General features: G+C 40.5%; 1 protein-coding gene across 5 annotated transcripts in view; it reads right to left on the reverse strand.

The window, feature by feature from the left end:
• CNTLN (centlein) overlaps positions 1-21,983 on the reverse strand; it is a 342,196-nt gene that overhangs the window by 180,030 nt on the left and 140,183 nt on the right. For 3 of the 5 annotated variants that reach the window (XM_075931520.1, XM_075931519.1, XM_075931521.1), the window contains exons 8-9: positions 9,073-9,243; positions 8,573-8,659 (exon numbers count right to left, since the gene is read on the reverse strand). In XM_075931520.1, coding sequence (XP_075787635.1) covers positions 8,573-8,659; positions 9,073-9,243 — 258 coding nt within the window. The remainder of the gene's footprint in view (positions 1-8,572; positions 8,660-9,072; positions 9,244-21,983) is intronic. The other 2 variants (XM_075931523.1, XM_075931522.1) reach the window with 1 other exon arrangement.

Consider the following 21,983-nt stretch of genomic DNA (forward strand, 5'->3'; position numbering starts at 1 on the left):
CCCATGAAAGTGGCTCTGGTGGGGCTAGAGTTTGATTAGGCTTTCAGCCAGTAATTATTAAGAAGATGCTGGATGGCAGCTAGAACATGAAAGGTGCCTGGGTTCCCATAGAACTGTGATCAAGATCCATGGATTCTCATGGTGATTGGCTCTCACAGGAGGGGAAAGACTCTCACAGTTGCCTGCAACACAGCAGTTTCTTGCCACAGTGAAAGGTTCCAGCAGTGGGGTGTTGCCTGAGTCTCATACTGCAACGTATAGCTATACATACTGCAGTGACAAGTATGGACATAGCCCGTCTTCACTGCACTGTGCAGCAACACATATATGGTGTGTCTAGACTACTGTTTCTCAACCTTTTTTTGCTCATGGCCCCCTTCTGAGCCACATTTACCTCTGTGGCCCCCCTCATAGCCACTATTAGTTGGAAAAATGGTACATAATTTACCTAATGTTCTGTTTTTTCCATGCGGCCCCCTAGAGGTAGGGCTTGGCCCCTGGAGAGCCATATGGCCTATGGTTGAGAACCACTGGTCTAGACTACAGGGTTTTTTCGAAAAAAGTAGCCTTTTTTCGAAAAAGCTTCACCCGCATCTAAACTGCAGCCACATTCTTTCGAAAGTAAATCGAAAGAAAGTGGCAGTTTTTTCGATAGCGGTAAACCTCATTTTACGAGGAATAATGCCTTTTTTCAAAAGTACTCTTTTGAAAAAAGGCGCTATTAAATGCAAACTGTGCTTTTTCGAAAGAGAGCATCTAGACTCTCTTTCAAAAAAGGGGCTCGCTTTTTCAAAAAATCTGCTTGTAGTCTAGACTCTTTCTTTTGAAAGCGGCTTGTAGTCTAGACGTAGCGATAGTGCCAATACTTGATGCACCACTGAAAGTAGGGACATGGGCTCAATTATAACTGTTTTAATTCTTAGCTATATTTTATTATAGAGATGAAATATTTTTTTTCAAAACAGAAGAAAAATCCAAGAGATTAATACTGAACTCACACCAGTAAGATTACAGTACATCAACAAGCCACCTGCATAGTTTCAATAGAGGCTCGTTACTGTACTTCTGTTGTCAAATTTCCCCAGTCACCAATGAGATGTGAATAAGTGCTATGAAATGCAAAATAAATTTAAAGAATCATTAAATTTGTGTAACACTAGCTATGCTGATAGTAAATTGGAAAACTCTCATTGACTTCAGGGACAAATTTTGTCTTCTGTTTACCATTTTTAACCTCTAATGGTAAGAGTTGTGCTAGAATGAACATGCAGGGATACTCATCACAAATAATTCTACTAAATGCATATTTTCTTTTCATCTCCTTTGTGTACAAATGTACACATGCACACACACAGAATAAATATGCATATTTTTTCTGGGTTTTTATTTTATCAGAACCTTTTGAAGGGTCTGTGCTTCAATCCTTAAAGCTATACAGTAGGTCACCATTACCTGTGAAGAATTTACTATACGTTTCATAGATATGAAGTCTTCAAGAACTAGCTACTGTATATTTTATAGGTGTTGCTTTTTCTGTGGCTTCAGGAACTCTGAGAACTCATTCTGAAGATATCTATTTTGAAGACTGAGATTCTCTCTAAGGAATTTAGTGACTTTACTAAGATGTTGTGTGCTACTTTCCAATATTTTAAACTTTTCTTCAGTGCCTGATAGTTTTCTGTGTTTTCCAGACAAGTAACAGTTTTTTACTTGAGTTCAAATGGACACCAGACTGACATGAGTTTTTAGATTTAAAATTAGAGATTTTCCAAGCTATACAAATTTAATCAAAGCAATTTTAAAATTCAGAGGTTTTCAGATTTCGGGATATGGCTCAGGTCTATGTCTATTTCACATTGCATTTTTGTGTACTAAATTTCCTCGGTTCAGAGAAAAAATACTGAAAGACCAATTCTAAAGTGAAGGGGGTTGATTGTTTGCTAGCCAGGCTTTTCTTCTGAGAAGAAAATAATCTACTAAAGAATCACTATCCCAGAATATGTGAATCTCGAAAAACAGCGAAATTCTGTCAGACCCATAGTGTATGTCTACACTTCACATTTATTTCGGAATAAACTATTCCAGAAGAAATACTCTCAGATAGCTTAGTTTACATTACAGGGAAGTCTCGAAATTAGTCCAAGGCAGGCTTCCCAAATGTGGATGTGCTACCTCAATTTGGAGACCCAAGAGGCACTGAGGAGTAATTACTTTCAATGGCCTTGGGGAGGAGTTATTTTGAAATAGCAACACTGAAGCGTCCATACTACTGCTATTCCGAAATAGCTATTTTAGAATAGGTGTTATTCCTAATGGAATGAGGTTTACAGAATTTATTTTGAAATAATGGAACGGCTGTTATTCTGAAATAATGCTGCTGTGTAGACGCACCCATAGTGATGAATGGTAACAACCCTTTTTCAGCAGAAGCAATCATGTTTAGTTTTTCCATCTGCACTGTTCTTTGGGTGCTACTGCAATACAAATGAAAAATAATAATGGAAATGTTAAAATTAAAGCATCAGAAATTAGTAATTATATCACTGCATCCTGCAACTGAAAAATGAACATGACCTTAAGTAGGAATTGTGCTGAAGTTCAGGAATTAGAAAAGTAATTAAACACTAAATCCTGCACCACACAGACCAATCCAGAATGTGTAGCAAAGAGATCTGCAAAGACCAGAAAGGAAAGAAGCCTTATGACATACTAAAGAGCAACAGTTGATCTCCTCGCAACTGCTAATGCAGAATTAGTGTTCTAGTACACCTCTTCCCCACTAGCTGGAATTCTATTTCTCCAGAATTATCAATAGCTCAATAAAATTTAAATTCCATCACCTCTGCCCCCAAATGCTAAGTAGCATTCAAAGTTCCTGTGCAGTTATATTCCTGCACAGGCTGCACACACACAAATTGGGTGTGAATTAAAGACAGACTCTCAGAACTGCCAGCATCAAGCATCTCACCTTAGGCATTTGACAATCTTATACCTCCTCACATTCCTGTTGGAATTTAATGTAACCAGCAGGTGTTTAGGGATTCTCTTATAGTTTTTCCATCAGTCATGAGGGACCACAGTGATGGAAGAATACCACGCACACAAGCTGGTTCTCGTACTTCTTCTCTTGTTAGATACAAGCAAGCAGCTAGGCTAAAGAAGGTGACAGCCGCGGCCCTGCATGACAGTGGCAAGTGAGGTGAGGTTTTAAAGACTGTCAGAGACTGGGAGTAGGACAAAGACAAAAAGAAAGACCAGAGTGTGGGAGCAGGACATGTGTCAGGGCACAGAATTCATTCATTTTATGTTCACATATTAACATTCATGTATAAATTGTAGTTCATTCCAAAAAGCTGTTTCCGTTTTAAAGAAATAAAGTTAAGAAACTTATCTGTACAAACCAGATTTTATCTAATTTCTCACATGTGTGTCAAATTCAGACTTCCACTGTCAGTACAGTAAAAGTAAAGTATTGAAGTTTGGAGCAAAGATCCTGTTATTATATTCAGTTTTCTGTATAGCCATATAAAATTAGAGACAAGTTGTAGCTAGTCCTGTGGAAGTTCACGAAGTGGGACTGGAAGAGTACAAAGAATCTTCCTGCCACATACTGTCCACACAGGGACTATCTTGGCTAGGAACTTAATCCACTGCCTCCCCAGTTTTATCAGTACTAGCTGACCCAAAATAGGTTTACAAGAGCAGAGCTAATCTGCCCATTCCTCACTTCTACACCAACCTACGGAAATGACCAGGTATAGCTGGTGAGAGGGAAAGTATATTTGGACCTCTTTAGAGAGTGTCAGAACTAGCTACCTGGGTTAGGTATGTTTCTGTTGGTTACTCTCCTTTCTTCCCAAAGTAAAACTGTGGTTTTGAGGCATGATCTAATAATGAATATGAAATAACAGAAGGCTATTGGGAATAACAGACTGAATAAGCAGTCAGTTAGAAAATGATAACCTTCAACCATTTAGACAACCCAATACAGTATTTGTTTACCAATTTTTATAAAGTTTTAGTACCACAGCAGCTACTGGCTGAATTTACAAAGATTAAAAAATAGATATTGATAAAAATGAAGAGAAGAGACAAAAATAGTTAAAACTAAACAAAATAAATGGGTTTTGAATCATATTCTGAACTATGATATAATATACAGAATACACAAGGTCAAAGACAAAAATTTTTTTTTAACCCATTTATAGCTATAAGCAGGACTCAACAAATCACTGAATCTACTCGCCCATGGCAAGTAGATTTCAGCCGGTCGCCCCATTCACTTGTGGCACACACATGTGCAATGCAGGTCTTGCACATGCACAGAGCAGGGCTGGCGAGTAGGTTTTGCCACTGTTTGTCAAGCCCTGGCTATAAGCTTCAGAGGTGTAGCTAAGTTAGTCTGTAACAGGAAAAATTTAAAAAACAACAAATAGTCTACTAGCACCTTAAAGACTAACAAAACATGTAGATGGTATCCTGAGCTTTCATGGGAAAACCCACTTCTTCAGATGACTGGAGATCCAAGTCATCTGTCCAGAGCCAAGAATAAATGAGGGAAGGGGGGGAGAGAAGGAAAAAAAGGAGAAAAAAGACAGTGAATAAATTGTTTAAGTTACAAGAGGCTGATAAGAAAAATTAGCAGCTCCATTGTTTGGTTGGTTGGTTAAGTCATTAGGATGGGGAAGGTAGTGTGCGAGCCAGCAGATGTCTTTGTTTATTCCGTTCTGATAAGAATTAATCTTGTAAATGAAGTTAAGTTCCAACCCTAAGATTAGGATATTAACCACTCTTGTGAAATCTAATACACTATAACCATTTTAATAGATATAGAAGAGAGATATTTGTACAGAAAAGATATAAGTACAAAAAAGGAAAAAAATATTTTATACAATTTAGTACACTTAGAAGCAATTCTCAACATGCAAAAAGTATATTTTAAATATTATAGGTCTTGGCACTTTAAAAAAAAATATCTTTCACTAGTTACTGGAAATGTATTATCACCTCAAATAACAATGTTGAATGTATACTGTATTCTCCAAAAGATTTTAAGACCAAGGAGAGTATTATGAGCATTTCAGAATTAAAGTAGGTAAGTTTAAAGAACAATCAAATTTTCTTTCAGTAGAACTTATATTCTGCTTATTCTTCCACATACAAATTCACTATTGAAAAGTGAAATATAAGACTGTGTCTGATAGAAACATGCCACTTTCAAACAGACACACCCTTGTTTGCTGAATTCCTACATTTATGTCACAAGTAAAAATCAAACCCTGTGCACTAATATATAAACTAGGGACTATGCTTGTTATGCATTATCATCTCTATACATTAGAATCTCAATCATACTCAAACAAATTCACTAAAGTGTGGTTTTCAATCTGCTAACTATGCATTCCATAATAGCCTGTAATTATTAAAAACTGACAAGAAAGCTACGCCACCTGTGTTTATGTGAAGCCAGGTAATGAAAAAAACAACAACGCTGTCATCACCTCTCAATTCCTGATTGCATTATCAAAACTGTAGCCGAGTTTGGCATCTGGGTGTGACCTTGTTAACTGCTAGGGTAATTAAATTTATTCTATTGGGAAAAGGGATGATAAATTATTAGCAAGAAGATTTTGTTCACATTTTATTAAATTGGCCTGTCAAAGGGTCGGCCAAATTATCAAGGGCCTCATTTATTGGAGGCCAGCCATATTGCCACATCTGTTACAATTATTTATAATTTCAGCAGTTGAAAACCAACTGAGTTAGGCATCCGCCATGTAAAGTAATTTACAAATTATCTGATGAGGGAGTGTTTTAGCTTCTCCCTCATTTCTAGCCAGCAGAAAGCCGCACTGTAATTACAGAACACGATTAGGTTCTTTGGGGAACTTATCTTGCACTCATAGCCATAGTAAGATGCAGCAAGAACATATGGAGGAGCTTGTGCTTCTACTCCCTGAAGCTCGTGACCCGCCTGCCGCTGAGCCCTTGAGTTGAATTTGAATGAGAGTGCCATGGCTAATGTTCTACACATGCACCATTTATGCCACAAAACAAATCGGATCACTGTTAATTATGAAGCAGCTATAATCAGGCCTTCACATCTGTGTAATGTGAAGCGCAGTAGGCTGTATTCCAATAATGTATGACTACCTTTGGGTCGCAAATTGCAAGCCATATTGCCTCAGTAGTAGTTACTGAATTCAATGCAACTCCTTTGATAAAAGCCCATCACAAGGATATTTTTATCTTTTTTTTTTTTTAAACACAAGCCTTCCTTTATCAGCTATTGACCAGAACAGTTAAAGCATATGGCAGAAGTTCATTAATGAACAGTAGCACACAGCACTCTAATTTAATGAAACCACTTGAGCCATAAAAATCAGATTTAGTTAATTCCCCCTTTCCCACTTTTTTTCTTTGCTGCATCTAGCCTAAACCCTGGACTCTAACATAATGCCATGGGTGCTCTTGTTCTAAAATATAATTATATTTGCCTACATTTATAAACAGAATTCATATTTTCAAAGGTTGTGTGTTTTCTATCATGCAGTAGGGGCAAATAGAGAGAGAGAGAGATGGCCAAAAAGTTTTTTTGCATAACTTACATTTAATTCAATACCAATTAATAGAGAATGTGTCATTTGTATTTTAGAAATTACTGTCTGGCAGATGCCTTTTAGCAACCCCCCCTAAAAAAAAAACCCCAAAACAAAGAAAAACAAAATACCTCTTTATTCAGTGAAAAATCTTTCTGTGAAAAAGCAGCTAAACAAGCTGCACCCAGATGGCAAACCAGCTACAGTTTAATTAATCCACTAAAAGCCATTCAGTTTTCAGTAAGGGTAATGTAATTTTGAATAATTGTACGGGAAAAAAAATCACTAAAACGATCTTAAGTTTTATTACAGCGGCATGAATAGTGCCACTATAGAGCAGTTAAAGTTGAGTTGCTGTTTCCATTATGAACCCTACATTTTCAGTGTTCAGTATCTCGGCCATTTCACATTGCTTTAGGTTGAAAATAGATATAAAATTTGTTAGCCTATTAACATCAGAACAATGAATTAAATTCAATCAAGCTATTTTTGAGAAAAAGTTCTACAAACAGTGCATTTCAAAACTGGTTATAGATTTTACTGGCAGGCTCTATAACAAAGATAGCTTAGTTTTCAAAAGTTATGCAGTTCATTCTTAAAGTGCACTTATATTTATTTTTACTGTTTCAAAGATAAAAAATATGAAAGAGCTATTTCTACGTGCTAATAATGCCTCAGCATCCTTGGTGGAGTCTCTTGTTGTCACTGTAAAATGCCCAATTGCCTTATACTAAAAGAAGGGTGTTGTGATTGTGTTCTATATTGGTAAAGTGCTAGAGACCCACTGTTCCAAATACAAGTGATGTTTATAGATACAGTACTTTGACACAAAAAATAATACTGTGGGACACTTCTAAGGTCAAGTGTTTGGGCTAAGTTACAATCTATCCTTATAACCCTAGAACTGTCCGATTTAAACACTGGCTTTATTAAAATATGAGGAAAATATAGGTCTTTGTGAGAAACACTATTCTAGTTTTCTACTTCCTTAAACAAAACACTGGGTGCATCTGAAGTGTCGTTTCACTCTTTTAAAATTTAAAAAAATGTCTGGAAACTCAAAATTTACTGCTGATTCTGACAGAAGCAAAAGCATGTTCTTGTATACTTTACAGGAAAATTATCTGTAAAGCATTTTAGCAGGAGTTTGTAGCAAAATCTGAAATACTGATATTAGGCAGTAAAATTACTACACTTTTAATTACAATTATTTACAGAAATGGTGATTGTTTTAACTTAAAATTAAAGAGCACTGATACTTCCACAAATATAGGTACTACCATTATTACATCACATTTCAATATATACAACATTTAATTTATTGTAAGCTCAATTACAAGTCCTATATCTTGTAAAAGAACTAATGTAATAATCTCTATCAAACTGATACTAGAAATAGATTTGGGGGAGATCAACATTTGAAAAATGTTACTGCTACTTTCTATCATTACAGATTGTATTCTTACCCAACAGTTCATGTAAACTAACTTAATCAATTTTTACTTCTATTTTTCTTTCTTCAATTTTATAACTCAAAACACAAAATCTCAAGTAGAAAGTAATTAATAGACTTTTGGTTGCCAGAATCAATACTCAGTTGTATTACGGTGTTTTAAATGATTACCATAATTTGATGACAACATACTGTTCATTATATGGAAGGCATTTTGCTCCCATAACTATTGACAGTTTAAGAAAATTCCATTTTGAAATTTCCATTCTGAGACTTTCTATGTGAATATATTACCATTATTTTTATACATTTTAGTAATGTAAATTAATTTATGTTGTAGTTAATACCTTGTAAAACATTGTGTTCAGATTCAGCTATGATTACTAGCTATAATTAATAGGGAATTATTTCTTATTACAGAAACAAATGTAAATAACAAAATGTTTTAAAATTAGGATGTTTGCCTATTAATATAATTTGTAGTTAAAATGAACTAGAAAACTCTTAAAAGGAAACCTACCTCAATTTTGTTCTTTTTTGCCTCAATTTTGTCCGAATCCCAGGTGAGCATGCAGAAATATCTTGTAGTGTTCTTTAGGCAGGTAGTCTTTTGATAAAAGATGAAGATGGAATAGCACTATTGTACTACTCCCCACAGCCTTTGCACTTAGTTTAACAAAATATATTTTAATGATTGTTAGAAAAGCTTTTTTCGTTTAAATATTTGTTTTGAGGTTGGGACTCATTAATGACTTTTAGTAGTATAGCCACAAACAATGAGAATATCAAGCTCAACAGTTATATATTTATACCGACAAAATTTCACAATCTTCTTATATGCAAATTTTCAATTAACTTTAAATTTTCAACCACAAACTAGGAGACCAAACAGAAATGTTATGAGTAGTAATCTGTTTACATATGCTTTCTATTATTATTATCAGAAGACGCATCAAATTAGTTCCTCTGAACTATGTAGAAATCTAATCTTTATCATCTATTAAATAAAATGTATCTCACCTCTTCCCTATCTTTTGGATAAGAATCTTGGGCCAACTGTAGTTGCTCTTCCAGCCACTTTATCTTTTGTTCTTTTTCCAGTGACTGACCCTGAAGAGAAGCATTACTTTGATGGAGCTGAATCTCACTTGCTTGCAGAGCTTCAAAACATATAGTCAATTCGTTGTAAAGCTATTTTCAAAGAAAACATAACATGGGATTGATAAATGCCATAATTGAAAACAAGTACTTAAATTCACAAGCATATGTAGTTTATTGCTGGTTTTTAGTTTACGAAGTCATACAGCCACCAGTATCATTATATTTTACGCTATTATTTTCGCAGTATTGGTCATACTTGTTTCCACTCCCACGCCATCCTCATACTAGTAGAAGTGCTATCTTTGCCTTTTATCCTTTATCTTTGTAACGAAAGGAACTCAACATTGTAATGTGTTTCAGACAACTGCTTCTCCACCCAAACAGATCTAACATTACCCAGCAGTTCCATATACCTTTGTATGATGATTGTGCACAGATGAATTGGTATTCATAAACTTGAAAAAAAATTGGTATGTATCTTAATTCTTGAACAATGCTATAAATACAAATGAACGTACACATATGTGCACACACATTATCAATAAAGTTCACTGATTATGATAAGAAGAATAAATTACTAAATGAAATATTTCTTATGAACAGAGCTCGACAATTAATGTAATCTACTCGCACGTGGTGAGTAGATTACAAGCCATCAGAGCCGCGCAGCGCGGTCAGCATAAGCGCAGCATGCCAAACCATGCGGCTGGTGAGCGGGGCTCGCCGCCGTTTGGCGAGCCCTGCTTATGAAAGTGAGTTTATATATAGTGCAAGAAAAATAAAATAGAAAAACCCTTTTTAACTGAATAAATTAAAGTTTACATTTAGAAGAAAAGAATAAAGTCCATGCACCAGACAAGTATATAACTGACTTAATAATTTGACCTTCCCTTTTTTTCTCATTTGCCTATTTTGCTCTGCTCTGTTAAAATTTGTAGCCCTGATTACCTGTTTGTCTTCTATATTTCTCTTCTATACTTAATACCTTTCCTGTGCCAACCAATAAACCCATTCCTTCACTGCATTTACATTATTTCAAGAGACCCATTTCTACCCATGATGACTATAAAAAAAATCAATGGAATATGACTCAATTTTGGCATCTAGAATTAATACTTGCATTTAGTTGGTAAATAGATAATAAGTATATAATTTAATTATAAAAACATTATATATTATAACAGGATTATACACTGCCTTGTCATTTTTATATATATCATGAATCTCTTTCTCGTTGCTTTTCTCCTCTGTTTGGTTTTGCCTTTCAGAGCATCAACTCTTTGGACAACTAATCAGGTCTTCGGTTATGTTTAGAAAACCTCTAGCACTTTGTGGGTACTATTAGAAACAGTAAAATCTACTCCTACTCCTATTGTTTTTTCAGACCATGACCACACAACATCTAGTCAGGTCAAATGAAATTATTTATTGCTTGCCCCAAAAATTGATCATAGACTAGACCAGCCTACCTAACCATATTCATAGAATCATAGAACTGGAAGAGATCTCAGAAGGTCATGAAGTCCAGCCCCCTGCTCTAGGCAGGACCAATTCCAACTAAATCAACCCGGCCAGGGCTTTGTCAAGCCGAGACTTAAACATCTCTAGGGATGGAGACTCCACTACTTCCCCAGACAACCCATTCCAGTGCTTCACCACCCTCCTAGTGAAATAGTTTTTCCTAATATCCAACCTGGACCTCTCCCACCACAACTTGAGACTATTGCTCCTTGTTCTGCCATCTGTCACTACTGAGAACAGCCTCTCTCCATCCTCTTTGGAACCTCCCTTCAGGAAGTTGAAGGCTGATATCAAATCCCCCCTCAGTCTTCGCTTCTGCAGACTAAACAGACCCAAGTCCCTCAGCCTCTCCTCATAAGTCATATGCTCCAGCCCCCTAATCATTTTGGTTGCCCTCCGCTGGACCCTCTCCAATGCGTCCACATCCTTTTTGTACTGGGGGGCCCAGAACTGGACACAATACTCCAGATGCGGCCTCACCAAAGCCGAATAAAGGGGAATAATGACATCTCTGGATCTGCTGGAAATGCTTCTCTTAATGCAACCTAATATGCCATTAGCCTTCTTGGCTACAAGGGCACACTGTTGACTCATATCTAGCTTCTCATCCACTGTAACCCCCAGGCCCTTTTCTGCAGAACTACTACTTAACCTGTTGGTCCCCAGCTTGTAACTAAGCTTGGAATTCTTCCGTCCCAAGTACAGGACTCTACACTTGTCCTTGTTGAACCTCATCAAATTTCTTGTGGCCCAATCCTCCAATTTGTCTAAGTCATTCTGTACCCTATCTCTGCCCTTAAGCGTATCTACCTCTCCCCCCAGCTTAGTGTCATCCGCAAACTTACTGAGGGTGCAATCCATCCCCTCATCCAGATCATTAATAAAGATATTGAACAAAACCGGTCCTAGAACCGAACCTTGGGGCACTCCGCTAGAAACCGACTGCCATCCTGACATCGAGCCTTTGATCACTACCCGCTGGGCCCGGCCTTCTAGCCATCTTTCTATCCATCTTACCGTCCATTTATCCAATCCACAATCCCTTAACTTGCTGGCAAGAATATTGTGGGAGACCGTATCAACAGCCTTGCTGCAGTCAAGGTATATAACATCCACTGACTTCCCCATGTCCACCGAGCCAGTTACCTCATCATAGAAGCTAATCAGATTGGTCAGGCATGACTTGCCCTTTGTGAATCCATGCTGACTATTCCTAATCACTTTCCTCTCATCCAAGTGCCTCAATATGGATTCCTTAAGGATCCCTTCCATGATTTTTCCAGGAACCGAGGTAAGACTGGCCGGCCTATAGTTCCCTGGATCATCCTTCTTCCCTTTTTTGAAGATGGGCACTACATTTGCCATTTTCCAGTCATCCGGGATTTCTCCCGATCTCCACGACTTTTCAAAGATAATAGCCAAAGGCTCCACAATGACATTTGCCAACTCCCTCAGTACCCTCGGATGCACTAAGTCCGGACCCATGGATTTATGTACGTTTAGCTTTTCTAAATAGTTACTAACCTTTTCTTTACCCACCACGGGCTGTCCATCTTCATCCCATCTTGCGTCACTTGGCGCAGAAGTCCAGGACCTGACCTTGTCCGTGAATACAGAGGCAAAGAAAGCATTGAGTACTTCAGCTTTCCCCACATCATCTGTCACTAGGTTACCTCCTTCATCCATTAGGGGCCGCACACCCTCTCTGATCACCTTCTTCTTGTTAACATGCCTGTAGAAACCTTTCTTCTTATCCTTCACATCCTTAGCCAGTTGCAATTCCATTTGCGCTTTCGCCTTCCTGATAACCCCCCGGCATTCTCGAGCTATACCTTTAAACTCCTCCCTGGTCATTTGTCCAAGTTTCCACTCTTTGTAAGCTTCCTTTTTGTGCTTTAGTTCACCAAGGACTTCCCCTGTAAGCCAGTCCAGTCTCCTACCATGTTTGCCTCTCTTGCTACGCGTCGGGATGGTTTCTTTCTGTGCCTTCAATAAGGCTTCTTTAAAATACTGCCAGCTGTCCTGGACTCCTTTCCCCTTCATGTTAACATCCTAGGGGATTCTGCCCATCAGATCTCGGAGGGAGTCAAAGTCTGCCTTTTTGAAGTCCAAGGTGTGTATTTTACTACTCTCTTTTCTTCCTTTGGTCAGGATCCTGAAATCTACCATCTCATGATCACTGCTTCCCAGGTTGTCACCCACCTCCACTTCCCCTATTAGTTCCTCCCTTTTGTGAGCAGAAGGTCAAGCTGTGCACGACCCCTGGTCGGATCCTTCAGCACCTGTGTCAAGAAGTTATCCCCAACATTCTCCAAAAACTTCCTGGATTGCCTGTGTACTGCCGTATAGGTTTCCCAGCAGATGTCAGGGTGATTAAAGTCCCCCACGAGAACCAGGGCCTGCGATCTGGAAGCTTCGCTCAGTTGTCCAAAGAAAGCCTCATCTACCTCATCCACCTGATTCGGTGGCCTGTAGCAAACACCAACCACAACATCAATGCTGTTGTTTGCTCCTTTAAACTTAACCCATAGACTCTCAACAGGTTTTTCTCTCTCTTTATACTGGAGTTCAGAGCAATCGTAGTGCTCTCTTACATATAGTGCAACTCCTCCTCCTTTTCTCCCCTGCCTGTTGTTCCTGAACAGTCTATACCCTTCCATGACAGCGCTCCAGTCATGCGAGTCATACCACCAAGTCTCTGTTATCCCAATTAAATCATATTTCTTGGTCTGGGCCAGGGCCTCCAGTTCTTCCTGTTTGTTGCCCAGGCTTCTCGCATTAGTGTACAAACACTTCAGGTAACCAGTTGATCGTCCTATCTTCTCCATTCGAAACATGGGTCCTCCTTTCTTGCCCCTTCCTCTCTGCTTTTCTTCCCGGTATCTGACTTTCCCACTCCCCTCAGGGTTTTGGTCACTGTCCCCCGACGAACCTCGTTTAAAGCCCTCCTCACTAGGTTTGCAAGCCTGCCCGCGAAAATGCTCCTTCCTCTCTTCGTTAGGTGGATCCCATCTCTTCCTAACAATCCTTGTGCCCGGAACAGAGTCCCATGGTCAAAGAAACCAAAGCCCTCTCTGTGACACCATCTGCGCAAGCACGGATTTACGTCCTCAATTCAACGATCCCTGCACAGTCCTTTCCCTTTAACAGGGAGGATGGAGGAGAATACCACTTGTGCTCCAAATTCTTGGATCCTTCTTCCTAGCGCTACATAATCCGCAGTAACATGCTCAAGATCATTCTTGGCCGTATTATTAGTTCCCACGTAAGGCAGTGGGCAAGTGACCAAGGAGCTTGCGGACAGGTGAGTGCTAACAGAAAGTTTTGAGAGGGAGTTGAGAAGGGGAGAGGGAAGGGCAGGAGGTTCTCTTGCCTTTCTTTTTAAATCCCTTTTCCAGGACAGCAGCGATGGTTGGTGATGGGTCTGCTGTTGTTACCTGCACAGCGTGTGCCATGTTTGTCTTCCTCCCGGAAGAAAGAACGGATTTCATCTGCACCAAGTGCAAGCTGGTCGACATTTTGGAAGAAAAAATTAGAGGACTGGAGGCCCAAGTGTCGACCCTACGTTTGATCAGAGAGGATGAAGACTTCCTCGATACAAGGCAGCATTTAATCCTTCAAGCACGGCAGGCAGAAGAGCCAGAGAGGGCAGTACGTGACCAAGAAGAGAACTGGCAGCATGTAACTTCTAGAAGGGGAAAAAGGCCAGCACGGGAATCCCCCGATGCTATAGAGGTAAGCAATCGCTTTCAAGCTCTCTCCACAGGCTCTGCAGTGCTGACAGCTCTGGAAGTGACCTCACAAGGAAGAAACCCGAAGGGAACACCATCTACTGGAAGGCATGGGATGCGTAGTCCTAAGGATGGAGGTTCCACGGCCACCACGCCCAAAAGGAAACGACGGGTGGTGGTGGTCGGGGACTCCCTTCTAAGAGGGACTGAGCCATCCCTCTGCCGTCCGGACCTGGACTCTCGAGAGGTGTGCTGCTTACCGGGAGCTCGCATTCAGGATGTCACTGAGAGGCTTACCAAGCTGATCAAACCTTCGGATCGCTACCCCTTCCTGCTTCTTCTAATTTCAGATGTTTTTAAGATTCATAAAGTGTCATTTAAAAGTAGCAAAGAGATGTACGTAACTCTCAATAAAGATATGTTTTAAATGCTGAAACAACTTGAAATAATGAACATTATGATAGATAACTAGTTCAGATGGAGTCATTTGGAACTGAAGAATGAAATAGCTGAGCTGCTAAGGAAAACAAATGAAACCTGTAATAAAGGCTACATTCAACAATCCTTTGTCTCAGCTACATTAAAATATTTCCAAATTTTCATTGCAACTTTTCTAATATTTATTTTAACTAATTTCACTGCAATTATTTTTGCTGGTTTCTTGAACAGTTGTTTAAAATTTATTGCAGAAAAACAGCAATTTCCACTGTACCATACTAAAGCTAGTATTGTAGGTATTCCAACATAACTAGAAGATACCATTGTAAAACATGCAGATAACTATGTGATGGAAACAAACAAGGCATTTATTGCGATAATTCATACCTCTCTAACAGTTTGAAATGCCTTAGGTGTTATTAAATTTGTGGACAGAATTTGATGATGACAGAATCATTTTAAGTCAGTTAAGACAAAGAAGGCTTCTGTGGAACTCCAGAAGGACCTAACAAAACTAGGTAATTAGCAACACTATAGATAAAATTAAACAGAAAATAGCAAGTTAATGCATATTGAAAACAATAATTTATAATTACGCAAACATTGATGGATTATAAATTAATAGCATCCTCTCAGGAAAAAGACCTAGGTGTGCATCATTGATGAGAACTCAATAAAGATATCTGCTCAATCTGCTTAGTGTTCTAAAAGGAAGGGATATTATACTACATTAAACAGGAGTAAAAATAATATAGATAATATGACAGCACCATCATAGAAACTAATGATCTAGCATAATGCTCAGTTTTTGTCACCTCAAACAAATGTAAGCAGAGAAAGGACAATGAATAATAGTAACGATCTTTGAAACAAAGGCTTTTATACATGAAAGATTTGAACGTTTATGATGATTCTAACTGAAAAGGAAAAGAATAAAAGAAAAGGTGGCATGACTGAGACAAAAAATAAAGAATATGGGCAAGGCCAGCTGAACATTCTGATATACCTCTTTATGAGAGTAGAAAAGAGGATATCAGATTTAACTTTAAAAAAGTTTAAAACATTAATATACTTTTATGCAACATAAATTTAATATATAGAACTCATTTCCACAGAATGTTATTGATGCAAATGGTTTACTAAAAATTACAGAAGTATTTGACTTGATGTGACTAAGAGTGAGATTTACATTGTCTTTACTCAGGACAAAATTGTAGGAACACTCAATACTCATGATCTAGGGTCTAACCAGTTAGAATGAAAAATGTTTCCCTCCATATCATAGTATTGCATAAGAAGATTCACTATTTTTATTTTAGAGAAGATGTAAATAATGTGACTTTGCCTACTTTTCTTACTTGCCTATTTTAAAGGGAGTACTTTGGCCCTGTTGATTAATGCCCAGTTTAAAGAAAGGTGAAATCCCACTCAAGTCAAAGGCAAACCTCTGTGTGACTTCAATGGAACCAGGATTTTACCTACAGTATTTTGTTTCTTATTTTTCTACAGTATATTGTGTACTGTAGAAAATCAAATAGGAGGGTAGAATGAAGAACACAGTCAATTGGGTCTAGTCAGTTACAGTTAAGAAAGTTTGACTGGAAAAACAGTCTCCCAGCAAGGTAGACAAAACAAGAATACTCAAATGTTTTTCTGTCTAGAATTTAGTTCTTCAATATTCCTGTATTATATCAAAGTCTTGTACAACCTAGCTTGATGAAACAGTAGTTTTATACTGAGGTTTTTTTTAACATTTTGCTTATAGGATACGCTTAACATACCGCAGTTATTAGTAACATATCATTCCTGATATGCTTGCTTTGTTGGGGTATGTCTACACAGCAAAGTTATTTTGAAATAACAGCCGTTACTTCGAAATAACTTTCCTAGCGTCTACACAATCAAACCACTATTTCAAAATTAATTTGGAATAGTGGAGCATGTATTTCGAATTTGGTAAACTTCATTCCATGAGGAATAATGCCAAATTTGAAATAGCTAATTCTAAATAAGCGCTGTGTAGATGCTTATTTCGAAATAGGGGGCCTCCAGCCCTTCCCAGGGTTCCCTGGTAGCCACTCTGGCCACAACCAGGAAAACTCCTCTCCCTCTCCACCTCCCTCGAGCCCTTAAAGGGGTAGAGTCTGGTCACAGTGCCTGTGCCAGATTCAGGCCTGCCAGCCCAGAGCCAGCAGTCACTGCCCCTGACTCAGTGGCCCCAACATGAGCCAGCAAGCCACTGGCAGCCAGCCCTCCACTGCTCCCCATGACAAGTCCCACAGATCCCAGGAGCCTGCCAGGGGCCACAAAAGGCAGGGGCCTTCCTGGTTAGTGTGGAGATCGTGGACCTGATTGAGGTTTGGGGGGAGGCCTCCAATGTCCATGATCTCCACACTTGACGCAGGAACACGGCCATCTACAGCTGCATGGCTGCCAGCCTGGCCACCAATGGCCACATCTGCACCCAGGAGCAGGTGCAGATGAAAATCAAGCTGCAGCAGGCCTATGCCAGGGCCACGGGAGGCAGCTCCCAACCAGGGGCTGACCAAGAAACCTGCCCCTATTTTGATGCACTGGACCACATTCTGGGGGGCGGGGCGGGCCGGGCCGTGCCCCCCAGGTGATCATCAACCCTGGCACAATGGGCATCTAGGATTACCCATACCAGGGTGGTTTTGGAAGGTTTGTTGTGTAGTCCTTGCATGGAGGGGCATACATGATGGGAGCAGCAACAGGGGAGGAATGTTGTGGAGAGATCCCAACATCCTCATCTCCATCTTTGTCTCACTAGAGACCTGCAAGATGAAAACAAATGGAAAGTCAGGTTGATTAGGTACCATAGGGACCAAGGTACCATTGATGCAGAGGATGTGAGCCACTGGTATCAAAGAGATGGAGAAATCTTTTTGTGCAGCGTGGCAAACTCTGGCTTTGCCCCGTGGGTCCCACACTTCTGGTGGACAATGTTTGCCTCAAAGGCTTGCCATGACTCTCCACACAGCTCCTTGCCCTTTACTAAAGGCAAGACTTACAGCCTATTGAGACCTTATCAGAGACTTGTCCGTACTATGGGGTAAAACCCCTGCACAGTCCTGGCCTCTCCTCTCGGGGACAGACTCTGTACTAGCATGGAGAGGGCTAGGGATTCTGGCCCAGGGACCCTAAGGGAGCAGCAACAGACAAGGTTTCTTCTACTCCCAGTCTGATAGCTACTTCTCTGGGCCACTTCCCCAAATGATCCATCCTAATCCCATTCCTCTGGTACCTGAGCAAACATGTCCTGCTCCTCCATGGCACTCTGCCTTACTTGCAGACCCCAACTCTCACTCAGATCCTTCTCATTCTCAGATCTTGGGTTCCTTCCCTCCTCTAAACTCCTCATGTGCTCTCAACTAACTGCAGAGGAGCTCTTTTTAACCAGTCAACTGGCTTTTAATTGACCAAGATGCTCTGATTAGTCCTACCCAGTTGACTCCAGAAACCTCCCAATTGTTCCCAGGTGCTTCAATTGGCCTGACTGATTCTAGAAGTTTCCTTCTTGTTCTGGGTTAGCCCTTGTTAGTTCACCCTGGGTACAGAAACTTACTCAATCTAGGGTTAATATACTTCCCTTCCACAACTCTCCTGTATCCCTCTTACCTGACTCTGTCACAGTAGGAATTGCTGCAAAGTACATAGCATTGGTACTTTCAGTGTGGTCAGTATCAGTACTGTATCCTGAAGACTGCCGGTCAATACCGTGTATAACAGGATGTACCATACCCCCACTAGGTGGCAGCATTAGCAGCTGGGGTGCCAAGGTGATTGGAACTTAACATTTATTCGTTTCTGGCAGTACCACAGCATGGGGTTTCAATTTCTTCTTGATGTCTGTGCCTGAGTTTGGCTGCTTGGGATCTTTCAGCTTCTTCATACCAACATGCTAGAGGGTCTTGCTATTTTGTATGTTGATATGGCCAGTACAGTTAGTATCAAGAGTGTTTGCCCATTAGTGTTGCGCCTTTTCTTGGACGACTTCAAGATCGCATATAGGAGCCTGGGTTTTTTTCTGTCTTCTTAGTGGGCTGATTAAGATCCCGGGCCATGGAAGAAGGGCCTAATTCAAATTTAGCATCTGGATGAGTGATCAGATTTTTAACTTGCTGAACATCCAATAGATCTCACTTAGCAATTTTCAAAATCAAGCTACTTACTAAAATAAGACATATGTTGAAAATTGTAGCCTAGGGTCTTTTCAAGCATGAAGAGTGCAAGTAGGTAATTCTGGCCATGTGGGATACATTCCTTATGATCAGATGCTGTGCAAAGAGATGGTGTGAAAGACTGCTGGCTAAGCCAGAGCTCTGACACTGTAGCCTGGCTGAAGAGGCTGATGGCCACAACTAAGCAAGCCCAGGCCTGAAGGGCTATTAGAAACAGCTGTGGGCCTCAACAGGGGAGGGCTATATAAGGCAGAGGAAGGAAGTCAGAAGAGGGTAACAAGGAGCTAGTATGTGGCTGAGTGTGCTCCAAGGTAGACAGAGGAACTGGCTGAGGTCTCTGTAAGCTTTGTACATAGAAGGTGGTGGAAACTACAATAAAAGCATGGGTGACTGCATCAGAAGCATCTCTGGCTGATTCGTGGGCCAGAAGGTGTCCCAGACCAAGGGGCCTTAGTAGAGACTCTGCCACAGATGGGGACCATACATACCCCAAGTTTAATCTCACTTAAAATCTACTTGTTTAAAAAATCAGATGTAAAAAATACAAAGTTTGCACATGATTACTGAAAAATTGCTTACTTTTTCATTTTCATTTATAACTATAAAATAAATGAATTGGAATATAAGTATTGTGCTTACATTTCAGTGCAATGCTTGAGCCTGTTTTTCACTTGTGAGCCTTGCCTGAAGTCCGAGACCCACTGCCTGGGTGGAGGGGGAGTGGTCTGATCTTTGTGGAGCCCTAGCTGTGGTGTGGGAAGCTGAGCAGTTGCCGTGTTCACCATCCCCTAGTACGAGCCTGTAGTGGGGCGGAGTGGCCGCCCACTGACATGGAGGGGGCCCTACTGAGCCGAGCCTGACAAAGAGGCATGGCTAGGACTATAGAAAGCCAGCCCAGGAGCACAGTCAGGGCCCAACCACCAGAGGAACCAGACACCTGCCGAGCTGGGAGGCTGTGGACTAGCCTGGACCACTATGCCTGCGGGAGGCTGAGGACTGGCCTGGACCACCAGGCCTCCCTGACGGATGGTGACTGGGAAAAAAAGCAACCCCGGCTAGAGCTGTTGGGCCCCAACAACTCAGAGGACCTGCCAGGAGCCCAGGTACATGAAGAAGTAGAGAACAGTAGAAGCCCAGGGATAGCCAACAATAGTCAGGCCATTCCAGAGCACCGATCAGCGTGTTGCGATGCAGACCCCACTGACTCAGCAGCAGGCTATTCTATTGCTGTTAAGGCCATGAGATGGGATGCAGTGGAGTAGGCTGGCCTCTGTCCTCCCCTTCCTCTCCCTCTCCTGCCCCCCAGTACCCAATCCCTGGGTGGCAGTCTCCGTTCCACCCCTGCCACTTCAGGCCAACCTGAAGTGGATCTTACTGGCTCTCTTCCAGAACCAGGAGACCTGATTGTTTGTCTATTGCACTGCAAACTACTAACACTATAAACCGCAACTGTTTGCTGCCCCACCCTGAACCAGGGCCCAGGCCCCCCTAGATGAACTGTGTTTGTTGCCTGCTCTGTGCCTGGGCCACTTACTGCTTGTTTATCACCCTGCCCTGACCCTAGGCCAAGGCCCTTTAGAGTCTGGGCTGTTGGCTCAGCCTAAGTGTCAACCCGAGCCCCAGGACTGGAGACTACTATCTGCAAAGAGGGCAACTGGATTATTAACGCCAGCTCTGGTCTAGACTTGGGCGGAATGGCTGCCCACTAACCAGGAGGGGAAAGAGCCCACCTGTGAGCCCTGATGGGCTACACGGCCCCACACTTGCAACCCCCTAAGCACACCCTGCAATCCTCATGATGAGAAACACTGATCTAGATGAGTTGAGTATCCTTTGGAATACCTCTGTGTATATCCAGGAGTACACGTATCCCTGGCTGAAAACAACTGTTCTAAAATACTATAAAATGCCATATTTCATTTGGTCTTCCTTTTCATATACATCAGGGGTGTCCAAACTTTTTTCAAAGAGGGCCAGATTTGATGAAGTGAACATGCGTGAGGGCCGACCATTTTTCCTGACATTCTTTGAACCATTACAATTAAACACAAATTAACTATTTTATGCAAAGTTTATTGCAAACGGCATACTTTTCATTTCGTCACATGGATGACAAATCTAAACAGGTGTTAAATCACTCTGCCTTTCATATCTGAAGGCCAGATTAAAAAAAAATCCAGGAAGCTGAAATATATGTCAGGAACATTGTAAAGTACATTACATATTATTGGTAATAGAGGTTGTCTGTCAACTTTTAAGTTCAAAAAATATGAACAGGAACATAACACCAAGTATACATGTTGTGTCCAAATATATTTATAACTGATTTAGACCAACTGACATTAACTGAGATTTTACAATGTATTCATCTCAATACATATGGATTTGTTGGGGGCCATAAAAGATAGATATTGCCAAATTACCTGGGGGGCCGTATTAATCCGGAACACGGGCCACAATTGGCCCGCGGGCCGGACTTTGGACATGCCTGATATACATTATCACTTAATGAGCTCACTGCATTCAAAAAAGATAACTGAAGTCTGCAGCTGATAGTTCTGAATCTGATCAAATTAAGAAGCTACCCTCATAAAAATATTTAAATATGCTTGCTCCAGTGGTTTTTCTTCCTTTCAGAAGACACACTTCTCTCCTCCAGAATTTAGGCTACGTCTAGACTGCAAGCCTCTTTCGAAAGAGGCTTTTTTGAAAGATACTTTCGAAAAAGCCTCTTTCGAAAAAGAGCGTCTAGACTGCAAGCAGTACTTTCAAAAAAGCAAGCCGCTTTTTCGAAAGAGAGCACCCAGGCAGTCTGGATACTCTCTTTCGAAAAAGCCCTGTTTGCATTCAATAACGCCTTTTTTCGAAAGAGCACTTTCAAAAAAAGGCGTTATTCCTCGTGAAATTAGGTTTTCCGCCGTCGAAAGAAAAGCCGCGT

Source organism: Pelodiscus sinensis, chromosome 6 (genome assembly GCF_049634645.1).
Source record: "Pelodiscus sinensis isolate JC-2024 chromosome 6, ASM4963464v1, whole genome shotgun sequence".
Taxonomy (NCBI): Eukaryota; Metazoa; Chordata; order Testudines; family Trionychidae; genus Pelodiscus; species Pelodiscus sinensis.